At 56.6% G+C, this 12,752-nt stretch overlaps 1 protein-coding gene across 1 annotated transcript in view; it reads right to left on the bottom strand.

The window, feature by feature from the left end:
* The window catches only part of PPARGC1B (PPARG coactivator 1 beta), a 48,542-nt gene extending 36,002 nt beyond the window's left edge, over positions 1-12,540 (bottom strand). The window contains exon 1 of the mRNA XM_075102051.1: positions 12,392-12,540. Within this exon, the coding sequence (XP_074958152.1) occupies positions 12,392-12,475 (84 nt within the window). The 5' untranslated portion in view covers positions 12,476-12,540. The remainder of the gene's footprint in view (positions 1-12,391) is intronic.
* Between the last annotated feature and the right edge of the window lie 212 nt (positions 12,541-12,752).

The following is a 12,752-nucleotide window of genomic DNA, read 5'->3' as shown; positions in this document are numbered from 1 at the left end:
TCTGCAAGGCTTTCTCTGGGATTGGTGAATGCAAATAGATTGGGCCCTGCCACAACGCCAGGGAAGCAACCGTGCGTGTGCACTGCTGGAGCCCAGCAGCAGACTGATACCCTCAAGGAATAAGGACCAGCAGCAAATGGCCGACTTGAGCCGGCCACCCATCACTGCCGCGGCAGACCAGCGCCGGCTGGGCACTCAGAGCAAGGATCCTGCACCGAAGCTGCTGGCGAGGCTGCCACCGTGCCGGTTTCCATGACGACTTCAGCACTTGGCACGAGATGGAGATGACAGGATCAGCCAGGAAAGTAACTGAGCGGAGCTGGCATCCTCCGTCTGCTGCGGCTGGCGGCACAGCACTGCCAGCCCTGTGCGGCCGGCTGGCACAGGGCGAAGCCCCGGCAGCCTCCGGGCATCTGGGTCCCCCTCACCTTACAGCACATGTGCTGGCTGCCAGTTGTCCCTGTGAAGTGGACTTCCCATCGGTCCCTCCCCAACACCTCCATGGAAGTGCAGTCCAGGTCCCGACCCCCAGCCCTGCGCTGGCCAGGCGCATCCCCAGCACCGGCACCCCCAGCCAGGTTTATGCCCCTGGCTCTCACCCAGGCACTGCACTTCCGTTCCTGGTGGGGCTGTCTCCCCAGCAGCAGCACCTCCAAGCATACATACCTCTTCACATCCCAGCCTGTGGTGTCACGGCCAGCCAGCACAGCAGGCAACCAGGCAAGGCGGTACCCAGCTCCCCTCTGCAGCACAAGGCGATGCTGCAGGCTGGGGCCGAACTGACACAGGGGCCAACCAAGCCCAGCAGTACCAGCCTGCACTGGGACAGCCCTAATCCTCACTGGCCCTTGGCCCCATGGAGGCTTTCCCTAGCTTCCAGGTAATCTAAAATCAAGCGCTCCAGCCAGACATGCTCAATCAGATGCCTAGGGACACCACGGAGCAGTGGGGAACCAAACACCTGCAGCATAATACTCCCCCGCTAGCATGGTGCCCCCAGCCCCAAAAGCCACTGGTGCCCAGCCGAGGAGCGCTCCCCGGGAACCACATCCCTTGCCAAGCCTCTACATGTGGCCACTGCTTTCCCAGGCTGCTGGCGGGGAGCACGCAGGGCTGGGGCAGGGCAGACGGCAGCTGGGACCCGTGGCACCCCCTCCCACCCATGTGCAGGATCCTGCCACACACCCTTTTATTCCAGCAGTGCAATTAGCCCTGCTGACCCCTGAAATCCTCAGCCTCTCTAAGCAGCCATGCATTAAATCTGGGATCCAAGAGTGGAAATAGACTTCGTAAAAGGCTTATGGCCCTATTTATTACATTTTACGCATGACGGAGTCCGGCAGCACATCAGCGGCGCTGCAGTTGGTGTTAGCTCTGCCTCCACACTGAGGCAGATGGACAGACGGACAGGTAGGGTCTGGAGTGGGCAGCAGAGCCTTGGTGGGTGTCTCCTGGCTGGGCTTGGGTTGCCATCTGAGTGCTCCCTCAGAGGCAGGCAGGCAGGCAGGCAAGGGTATCGATCTAGATGAAAGCTAACACCGCTCTTGGGGCTGGGTAACCGTATCTGCTGCACATTTGTATTCCTTAGAGCAGGGCAGGAGGGCTGCAGCCATCTGCTGGAGTGGCTTCAGAATCCTGGGGACACTGCAAGCCCCCCAGCTGGATCTTCTCCGCGCTGCCTCCTCCCATTTCAATGCACAGCCTTTACTTTCTCTATTTCACCTCCACCTTGCTAGGACGAAATAACATAGACCTGAGGAGGACATCACCAAAGCAGCAGGGTCCTTCCTTCAGACCCAGACCACTTCTGCCTAGCAGGGACTGGTGGGGCTGCCACAGGGCAGCGCCGAAGCTGGCTGGTCCCTGCCCATGCGATGGGAGCTGAGGGGGCATTGCACCAGGATTTGCAAGGTTGTACAAGGGCACCACGTGAAGCCAGCACGCACATGTTCACCAACGCCTCCCTGGGGGTCCCACTGTTTAGGCATGTGGCTCCTGCCCTGGTGAGATGGCAGGGGTGGCAGAGGACCCTGCACACCGGGGTGAGTGCTGGCATGAGGATGCACAGCTCCAAGCTGGGCAGAGGGCATGGTAAGGGGCAGGAATGGGCAGCAGGGAGATGTGGAGGCACACAGGGAGTCAGAGCCACCATGTGCAGAGGAAGCAACAAGAAAAGCACAAAGATGAAGGCTCAAATAGCTGAAGGACCCTCGGCTTTCCCACAGAAAACATAAGGCAGCTCCTGTGCATCTCCATCAGGACCTGAATCACAAGACAGATTAGGAAGCCCCTGCAGCAGCACCAGGCCAGGGAGCCAGGCTCTCACTGTCAGCACTGCAAAGCAGGTTGGTGCTTATAAATAGCCAGCTGCAGAGACTCAAGCAGCATGTGTCCCGTGCCCCAAGTCCCTGAGACACCAGCATACATGGACACAAATGGCTGCTCCCCACTTCCTTGGAAGGGGCCCATAGCACCCTTATTGCAGGGCAGTTGGAGATGTCAAGAGACAAAAGGAAGAGGCACCCTGTGCACCCCCGAGAAACTCAGTTTCCATCAACACTTGGTGCAACATGCAATCCTTGCTGATCCCAGGTGGTTTATGAGAGCCCCACCATGCCATGTGGGCAAGCCAGGGCAGTGGTCAGACCACACAGGCAAACCCATCTCTTGTGCCCACTCAAAGGCAACGAGGGGTCTGGTGTGTAAGAAGAAGCAGAAGCGGGTCCGTGGGATGGGTGCAGTTCCTGGATCCTGCTGCTGCCCATGTCTTGGCCAAGTGTACAGGCCCCCGTGCCCGCAAGGGTGGAGAGTGTACATCCCTGACAAGGGGAAATGGCACCTGTGGGATGTCCCTCAGCTTGGCATTTCAGAGGGTCAGCCTAGCATCTCTCACTAAAGGATCCTGAAGGACTTTGATGCCTGCAGTGCCCAGTTCACCTAAGGGCAGAAGGACCTTCACCCTTCCTTGCTTTTCCACCCAACCCCATGTCGCAGCAATGGCTCTTCTCTAGCAGCTCTGAATGATCACCCAGAAGTGGCACGGCCCCACGAGGCCCTTTGGCAGGGCAGGATGTGGAGGTTTTGCCCCACTGCTCAGCTCTGCTTCTATGCTTTGGAGCACAGCTCCTTCCTCCAAGGGGATGTGATAGGATGTTAGCAAATAGCATGTTTGGGCATAGATGGGCTCTGGCCTCAAAAGGCATCAGGATAGTTAGAAAAAACCCTGCAGTCCACATCTCTGCAGGTTCCTGCTTCCCTGCCCCGCCACTGCCTCGAGCTCCCTGCTGCCTCAGGACGGCTGAAAGCCTGCTCTGCTGATGGCAGGGGAATAACCCCCTCCTTCCCCAGCCTGATTGAATGAGGTTTAAACTCCCGCTAACACCCATCCACAAAGTCCCCATACCCGCCAGGGCACTTGCAGGCTAATCCTTCCTCCAGAATGGCTACTATATTTAGGTATCTAAATGAGACAGAGTGGCTCTTTCCAAAAAAGATTTAGTTTGGGTTACATAAATACAGAAACTTGAAAGCTGTGTTTCCAGGTCCTTGCACTGCCATAAGCAAGAAGCAGACATGGAGACAGTCTCTGCACACACACCCCCACCCCACCCCCCACCCCCATAATCTGCCTTTCATTTATTTTCAACTCAGCTGGATGTGCAGATGGGTTTCCAGCTCCTCTGGGCAGACAGGCAGCAAGCAAGTGGTGCAAGCTGAAGATGACGGAGCCTGGGCAAGTAGACCCTCATGGGCAGCCCCCGGTCACTGCAGGGAGGTAGGGGCCGTGGATGCGCTGCATCCTGGATGCACTAACATGACTGCAGGAAAGCTAGGCAGCATGACCGAAAGCACGAGTAGGACAAGTCAACAGAAGTACGTCGAGCAGCTGCAGCCCTCCCTATCCATGCCTGTCTTAACAGTCTCCCCCCCAACATCCCTCCCCACTCAGCTGCCAGCTTCCTTCCTCCTGCATCCATTTCCACATCCTGAAGTCTCTGGTTCTCGTGAGGAGAGGAGACACACATGCATGAGCATGTCCTGCACACTTATTGCTGCTCACCCCAAGTCCCAGGGCTGCAGGGCATGGGCTGTCTCTCCTCTCCAGCTCAGCTGCTGGCACGAGCTGCTGGGGAGGGTTGGTTCCTGGTCATCAGCAAAGCAGCGTCCCTGCCAGAGCTGGGTGAAAACATGCACTGTGAGGGATCCTGGGGACATGTACCATGTGCTTTCATTTTAAAAATATATATATAAATAGACACGCTTATGCCTTCCTAAAAGGACATGGCCACAAGGAAAAAAAAAAAAAGCAGCTCAAAAACCTCCAACCTTTCAGTCTGAGGAAACCACACAGTTCTTATAGGTTTGAGTTCTGTTACCTGGGAAATGGGTTTTAGCACCCAAACCCCACATGCACCAGTCTCCTGGTAGGGTCCCCCCCAGAGACAGAATCTTCCTTTTTAAGAAAAACGTTTGCAATTTTTTCTTTTCATTATTAGCACAGTTTGGTCATGACCTTCTGTGTGCAAGCTTGCTCACAAGGAGAAATGATGCTGGTTGGTTTAAATCACCAGCTCCAGCTATGCAGAGCTCTGGGGTTTATGCTATTCAAAGGAAAGTTTAAAAATCCTTCAGTCATTAAGATGCTGGAAGGTAGCTCTAAGCCACACACACCTCATGCAGGCAGGGCTGCAGGCTCCAGAACAGAGCGGGAAAGGAAAGCAGCTAAGCAGCCATGGTTTAAAGGGAGCCGACATGAATGCAAAGTTTAATTAGCTCGAAGCCAAGGGCCATGGAAGTTGCAAACATTTGCACCGAGGCTGTGCAAGTCCCGGGAAATGAGGGGAGAAGGACTTGAGCTGGGACAAAGTTCAGCCCTGCCATGCTGGGCGCCAGGTGAGCAACCTCTGTGTGGCAGGAAAGGGCACCGCCGGCTCTCCTGGCACAAACCACTGCACAGCCCCAGTGTCCTGTCCTGTCCTGCCCTGCCCTGCACTGGTGTTGACTGTGAGCAGGCAGAGCCCCGGTGGCAGCGGCTCTCCCACCTGCCCCAAGCCCAGGAAGTGCACGCACTGCCTGGGCAACATCTGAGGAGCCAAAAGACCACGGCCGCCCCAGCCCTGCGCCCACCGGTGTCAGCACGTGATGCTCACAGAGGGGCTGGCCTCTGCAGGGGAAAGACAAGCCAGAGCCTGCCCCTGCTTTGGCCTTCAAAGAAAGCTGCGTGAGTGTGATGTTTTACACCTCCAGCTCCTTGCTCTTATCCAACTGCATGTACAACTATCACCCTGGCTGCAATCAGCATTGCTCTTTGCTCTAACCCAGCCTGGCTGCTGCAGAGCTGGCTGGAGCTGAGCCCTATCAGTCTCATGTGCATGCAAAGGGTTGTGGCAGTGTCCCACTGGGACGTTCCCTGAAATACCCCACGGCTTTCTTCATTACGAAAAAAACCCCAACAACCAAAAAAACCATCACCAACAACGGAAACTTCTAAGTCCTACCTAGGCACTTTGGCAAAAATGAAGCAAGAAGGCTCAGCAAGAAGGCGCCAAGGCTGGGGGACAAGGATCATGCTGCCTGCTCCAGGCACCAGCTCCCCTGCACCCCAGCTGCTCTGTGCACCAAGGGACAGCTGGGGCTGCTCCGGCCGTGGGTCCCCTTGTAGCAGGACAACCAGGTCCCCAGCTGTCACTTGCAGGCGGTGAAACCTGCAGTTGCCCCTCATCCGGGCAGGAGGGAGGAGAAGAAACATGACTAGAGGCAGCTGGGCTTCCTTCCGTCTGCAAGACACAGCCGGCCACCCCATCATGGTGCTCCGGCTGCAGCACAGACCCAGCTCAGCCCCCTGCCTGCACTAGGGTGCTCTGCCCTCTCCCCACCACAGGATTTCCTTGCTCTTGAAGAGCACAAAAATTAGGAAATGAAGGTTCCTTGGGGAATAGGTGGGGAAGGCAGCTTTTGGCGGGGGGAAAGGATGACACCTCCCACACCCCTCATCCGCCACCCCGTATGCTGGGGTTGAATGGGGTCCTGCAGCCTTCCCAGACGAAGGCCGGGGAAGTAGAACTGACAGCAGCAATGAATTGACTGCAAACTGAAACAGGAACTGAGGAGCCTGACCAGTGGCGCTGGCTCAGCAGAAGGGGCTGTTTCAGCCAGCATGCTCCCTGCTGCTGCAGGCAGCGACCACAGGGTACAGAAGCAGCACAGAGGAAGAATTTAGAAAATGCATCTCAGTAAAGATCCTCTGCCCCTGCAACTGCAGTCACTGCAAGAGCTCAAGGCACTCATTTTATCGTCCACCACCTCAGCACAAAAACATCCATATAAAGCATGTACTGCTCGGTCCCAGGGGAGGGAAGAAGTATCACATCAGCACCCTGATGCACTGGGGTCTCTCCCGTTTCAGTCCCCATCACACAGGCTCCCCCTTGCCAAGGGCAGAGGCCTCCTGCTCCCAGCTGTGAGGGCAAATGCCTGCCTGTTCGCTGCCAGGGTGGGCAGGGTGCTGCGGCAAGGATGGGTATGCACAGGCGGGTATAAAAGTCTCCTGTGACATTTCAGCAGGACCTTTGTTGTGCTCCCCCAATGAAACTCCGGATATGGCGGGAGGGCACTGAGGAGGCACCCGGCACCCAGTGCCTGCTGGCTTTGCCTCGGGCCAGCAGGGCTGCAAGATAAGCAAAGTATTTTCCCTAAGCCCCACTTTGCTGCCCAGGAGCCAGCAGTGATCAAAGGTTAGTCTGGCTACCGGATGGGGTCATCCCAAAGAGCCCCCAGGGCTGCCTCAGTCCCCACACTCCCCACCAGCAGACACCAGACTCACTGCATGGGGGACCCCTCCCTGGGGGGTTTCCAGCTCTTACAGGGCCAAAGAAGTTCCAGATTTTCCCCCGTCTTAATTCTGAAGTGAACCAGTTTAACGTAGCAATTTGCAGGAGCCCAAGCCTGGCTGTTGCTTCTGCCTGGGGAGGTGCAGCAAGACGGAGCAGGGTAAGGATGGGGCTGACGAGACCCAGAGCGCAGCCAGATCTGTGCAAAGTCCTTCGGCATTTCTTGGAAGCTGCCATTATAAAAAACAATAAATAAATAAATAACAACTTTTGAGCCAGAGCTTAGGAAAAGTGCTGAAAAGCAGAACGGCCAAGCGATAAGGGAAGGGAAACATATTGGCTGGACCATCACCCAGTGCTTACAGTGTGGCTGTCCCTGGAAGTATGTCCCTACCTCACCTGACCCCCTGCCCCATTAACTTCAACCTTTGGTCTCTGGCTCGTTACTACAAGCAGAGGCAGCTTAAAACGTCCTCATCTAGGCACTTGCAAGAGGGTAGTTTGCCAGGCAGCAGGCAGGCAGCAGAAACCTCCCCTTTCCAGCACGGCATGCAGTCAGAGGAGCTGGCTGCCCACTCTTGGGGTGCAGGCAAGGGGCTGCCTGAGCCCACACCACTCAGGGAGGATGAGCACCACGTGGCTGGGACCGTGCCAGTCGGCCCGGCACAGCCACGCTAGCAGCAGTGGCTCCGGCACATACGAAGTTCCGCCGTTGCTAAATCACTTCAGGCTGCCAAGCAGTCATGAGAAATATAAGCCCATGCAGGGTTGCCATGGAGTGGGGCTCGGCTGCTGGAGCCCAAAGTCGATTCCATCAGCAAATGTGTTTGCTGGCCTAGGCCCTGCCGGTACGTTGTGTCCCCAGATCATCCTGTCCCAGCTCTTCAGTGGCGGCAAGTGGATGCAACATGCATGGCCCTGGTGGAGCCTTCTCTCTGGGGAGAGCCCTTCCCTTCCCCGGCAGGGCCAGAGCCCCTCCATGCTGGAGAGCCCCACTAGCGCCCTGCAGGGATGGTACCCCTCACCCCGGTGACGCTGTCTCCCCAAGGCCATGGGCAGGCAGAAGCGGTGGCTTTGGTGGAGTTTGCTCCACAGGCACCAGGCAGCAAAGCCGCAGGCTGTCCCCACACAGTGCCTCTGCCCCAGCTAAATGGGTGACGTCCCGGAGATCCGTGGGTGTTGGCATGTGCCGGGCATGGGGATGCGTGCCCTTGCCAGCACTCTGCCCACTAGCAGTACAGACGCAGGGCTCCCACACTCTGCCGTGAGCCAGCCCCCAGCCCCACCAAAGGGCATTTCAGAGCCTGGCAGGCACCTCGGGACCAGTGGCCAGCAGCACAGCAAACCGCCTGTGAGGAGCCAGCCAACAGCGTCCTTGTCCCCAGCCCTGCACCAGGGACCATGGGACCTATTTCTCAAAGCCAGGAAGGGGTTTGGGGCAGGAAAGGCACCCATGGGGCATTTTCCATTGGATGAGTGACAGCACTGAAGTGCTGGAGCAAGTGGAGTTTCTAACTACAAAGAGGCTTTTGACATTGGAAAGGTTAGTGCAAGAGCGAGATCCGTCTGCCTCACAAAGCTCCCTTTGCTGGAGGCACTAGGTTGAGGCCTTAATTATTCACCTGTTGGAGAGGTGCCTTTTCATTAAGAGGGGCAGGGATGTGCAGGCAGGAGAGAGGAAAGCCCACAGCACGGGGCAGCCCTGGGGCCCTGCCAGGGTGGGGAGCAGCAGGGGGTCTGGTCAAAAGCAGGGGTGAACTCAGGCAGGTGTGCAGGGACATTCTCCGAGGGGCCAGATTTCAGGCCAGCCCTCCTTTCCCCCGCTGCTGCTCTCAGCAGCAGGCTCAGCAGCACGCCACACTCACCATCACCCACACGCCACACTCACCATCACCCGCAGCCACCGCTGCGGTGCGGGCAGCTGTCGGCATCCCCAGCAACCACCGCCCCTGGCTTTGCAAATGTACCGGCGTGGCCTCTGCTAACTGCTACCATGCCACAGACACCTTGCAGCACTCTCCCGGGAGAGCAAGGCGGGTCTCCAGCCCCAGCAATGCCGCGGTCCTTTGACCGAAGCTGCAGCAATGCAGCCAGGCTGGAGATAAGCTTTGCACAGGCCCTTGGGCTGTCTCAGTCATCCAGACTGCGCCCCCACCCCCCCAATCTTTGAAAGAAAAATGGCAGAAAAAGCAGAATATCAGTCTGTTCAGTGAGAATTATCAGAAATTAGGGATGCATCCCCACTTCATTCCTAGCAGTAACAATCCAACTGATTGACTGCTTTTCCACCAAGGGCTTCGCTGTTCCTCCTGCACTCATCAATGGGTTAAGCTGTTAGCAGGAGGCTGAGAAGTTAAAGAGGGAACATTGTATTTCAGTTCCTGCGATCTTTAAGCATCTCTCCAAGAAGCATCCTGGTTATTCAGGCTTTTTTTTTGTTCCCATCCCCCAGCTGCTGCACTTTGGGGCTTTTAAATATATCAAAGCTCTAAGGGTCAAACTGCTCCTGCTTCTCGCAGGGATGCTGAGAGCCGCCAGCCACTCCGCAGTGCTCTCGGCAGAGCTGCCTGGCTGGCACTTCCCAGCGCCTGGTGCCAGCAGATGAACCAGCTACAACCAGCCTCATACCTCTGAGCAGCAAAGAGTTGCACTAAATGGATTAAATAGGCCCAGAAAGGACACGTTTTGAGTTGCAGCAAAACAAAATTGCTTTTTTTTGTTGTTAAAAAGGGAGAAGGAGCTGGCAGGAGAAAGGCAGATATCAAGTGAAAGACCCTGATTTTCTTTCTGTAGCAATGCAGGTACCATGTGAATCATCGCTGCCCTCGATATGTAAATAGAGGTTAGCAGGCATCCTCAGCACAAGCCCATATAATTAAGGGACTGATGCAAATATCCATGTCGAACCTTCACCACACATCGCCCCAAGAGCCCTCCTGAGGATTTCTCTCCTGGAGGGGAAACGACTGCCTGGCACCAGCATGCACCCAACTGTGCCCCACTCAAACCTACTGCAAAAGCAAGGACTGGGGAAGAGCACAGGGGAGAGAGGAGGCGAGTCCGAGTTCCTCAAGATTTCCACGAAGGAAATGGCTAATATTCATGATCTCATGGCCTCCTGACATTGCAGCCTCTCAGGATAATCTGATCTTGTGCTGGAGCGCTGGGGACTTTGCGGAAGCAGCATTTGAGCTTCATTGAGAAGTCAGTAACCCAGTTGTAAGCAGAGGCTTGTACAGTAGTAACGGGGAGAGACGTCAGCGGCCAGCCCGGGACCGCCTCCCACTCGGGTTATAAAGCAGCATGTGACAGCAGCCAGAGCTGGAGCCTTCCCTGCAGTTTCATCAGAGGTTAAGGTACAAGCAAAACACACGCTTACAACTTCAGACGCTTCTTAAGCAAATGCATGCTAATCATAGCTGGGGGGACTTTTTTCTTTCCCTCCTTTTTTCCTTTTCTTTTTACCCCAGCCTTTAACTGCTCTGCCTGCGCACGTGGGGACAGAGAGGAAATGCAATTATCAAAAGCAGGCGCTGGGCGGGAGAGCAAACATAGGCTGCACACCACTGCCAAGGGAACCTGCAGCAGTCTGCAAAGATCCCTCTGCTGCTCTTCACGTTATACACCCTGCAGACATCAGACTAGCACTAACTCTGTTTGTGTCCCTACGCTGCTCCCTCCATATAGGGCATGTATGGGAGAGGGAGAGAACAAGAAGGGACAGGCGCAGCAAACTGTATTTTAGGAGTTGCCATAAAAACAGTCTTATTTCATCACAGGCCATTTCACAGTCCCAGATTTTGCAGGGGATCTTCACAACATGGTGGTTTTGCACCAGAGAAGGATGACAATTTGCAGGACTTTTTTCCCCCTCCTTAGCAGTCCCTTTTTGGAATAAGATTCCTAAATTGGCACATCAAATGCTGACTAAAAAGCAAAAAAGAAACAAGCCTTCAGATGTGTGCTGCAATCACACAAGCTTTCCATTTCACATTGAGCATGCAAAGAACAGGCCGGCTATTGCAGGAAAGTGGAGCCAGGAACTTTCACCTGCCCGAGGGAGCAATGGGGCGGGTGGGTGCAGCAGCCTTTCTGCCATACTTCCTAGGGATGGCATCCCACACAACCAGCCTCCTCTTCTCTAGCTGACGGTTCCCTCAGCAATAATAAATCCGTCCAAATCAGAAAACGCAAACCCACTTACAAAACCTTCTCAGCTCGCTTCTCACCCTTCCTGACCCTTCTGCTGTAATCAACATGTCAGCAGCTCTTCCTTAACAAGTGAAGCTACCACCTCCCCCCTGCTCTGCCCCCCACAAGCCGCCCGGGTCCCGTGCCAAGCCGGAGCATGCCGGAGCTGGTGCATGCAAGGAGAGGTGCTGGGACTACATCAGTCCAGGTGGAGGCAAGACTCGCCTGGTTCTGTCTGGCACATGCACCGGAGACAAATCTGATTTACCAAGTCTTGAGACCTTATCTGTTTTGAACCTAACAGCAGGATTAGTCCCTGTCCCATTCTCAACACACATGCTCCTGCTGTTTGCAATCCCGGAGCTAAACTGATGAGAGAGCAAGGGTTGGAATGAATGCGCTAGCTTCACAATCAAAGCTATTTTGTAATCTCTGGTTATGAAAGTGAAGGGCTGGAGGGATGATATATAACTACAGAAAACTCTTCCCACTTGCACCAGCCTCGCCAATCTGACTGTGAAACGCGCAGTTTTGCTCCAGATCAGTCACAGCTCTCGCTACTCCCCGGCATATTGTATAGCGCCTCTCTTCCACCCCCCAAAATGGAAAAGCATGCAAGCCCTATAGCCAGCACAGCTCACTCTCGTGACCGTGCGAGAGCTGCCAAGGAGCCTTAATCTGATTTTAATACCCAGCTCCGTCCAAAAGGGAGCCCATCCAGATTTTGGAGCTGCTGACTCGCAGCACCGAGACCCCCTCTCCCTACCAGCCCCCCCGCCCTCTTTCCCCCAAAACCTGCATCCCCCAGGATCCCATATGCGTGGAACTGACGCTCGGCATGACTCATCCCACAGCCCAGCTCTTATCAGCCCCCCCGCCGCCCTGAACCGCCGCGTCCCCCTCCCCACCTTTGCAAGATGGGGGGGGTGGGGGGCATGTTGCAAAAAGGGGGACTGCCAAAACCCATCCACTTCTCCACACACACAAAATTCCCTGCAGAAGCGGGGGGGTCATGGGAGTCCACGTGCGAGTGGTGCTGAAAGCGCCGGCGGGGCTGCGGGGTTGCTGCCGCGCCGGGGCCGCCCCGAAGCCATGGGGAGGGGCGCGGAGAGGCGCGCGGGAGCTGCAGGCTTCCATGCATCCCCACTCCCCGTATTTCCGTGGGGCAAACGGAACCCCCGCAGACCCTCCGGGCACCTGGCGGAAGAGCCAGTCCGGAAGAGTGAGTGCGGGAACCGGCTCTTCCCCCAGGTGCCCCAGGACTGGGGGTGGGGGGGTGGGGGGGGGGAGCTGGGGGTTTACCGGCTTCTCCCCCGCCGCTGCACCGGGCTGGGAAACCGGACAGCAGAACCCACCCCCACCCTCCCTACCTGGCTATCAGCGAGGTAACTGAAGACGAAAGAGGAAAGATCCTCATCAAGCAGAGAGCTGCAATCCGGCGCCGGCTCCGCCATCTTCCACCTCCGGCTGGGGCTGAGGCTGCACCGAGCATGCAGCAGGCGCGGCGGCGGCGGGGAGCCGGGAGGGCGGCGGGGCGGAGCTGCCCGCAGCCCCCGCCCGCCGGCTGCGGGAGCCGGAGGGGGGGCGCGGCGGAGGTGGGAGCCGCGCGGGGGAGGACACCCGTGGCTGCAGTGTGTCCCCCAGGACTTGCAGCCACGCGTCGGGCACAAGCACCTTCCCACTGGACACGCACCCACTTGAAGCACCTCTGCACGCACCTTAAAAGTGCCA

The sequence above is a fragment of the Phalacrocorax aristotelis genome, chromosome 8, assembly GCF_949628215.1.
Source record: "Phalacrocorax aristotelis chromosome 8, bGulAri2.1, whole genome shotgun sequence".
NCBI classification, from domain to species: domain Eukaryota; kingdom Metazoa; phylum Chordata; class Aves; order Suliformes; family Phalacrocoracidae; genus Phalacrocorax; species Phalacrocorax aristotelis.
This window is presented reverse-complemented; position numbering and strand designations above follow the sequence as displayed.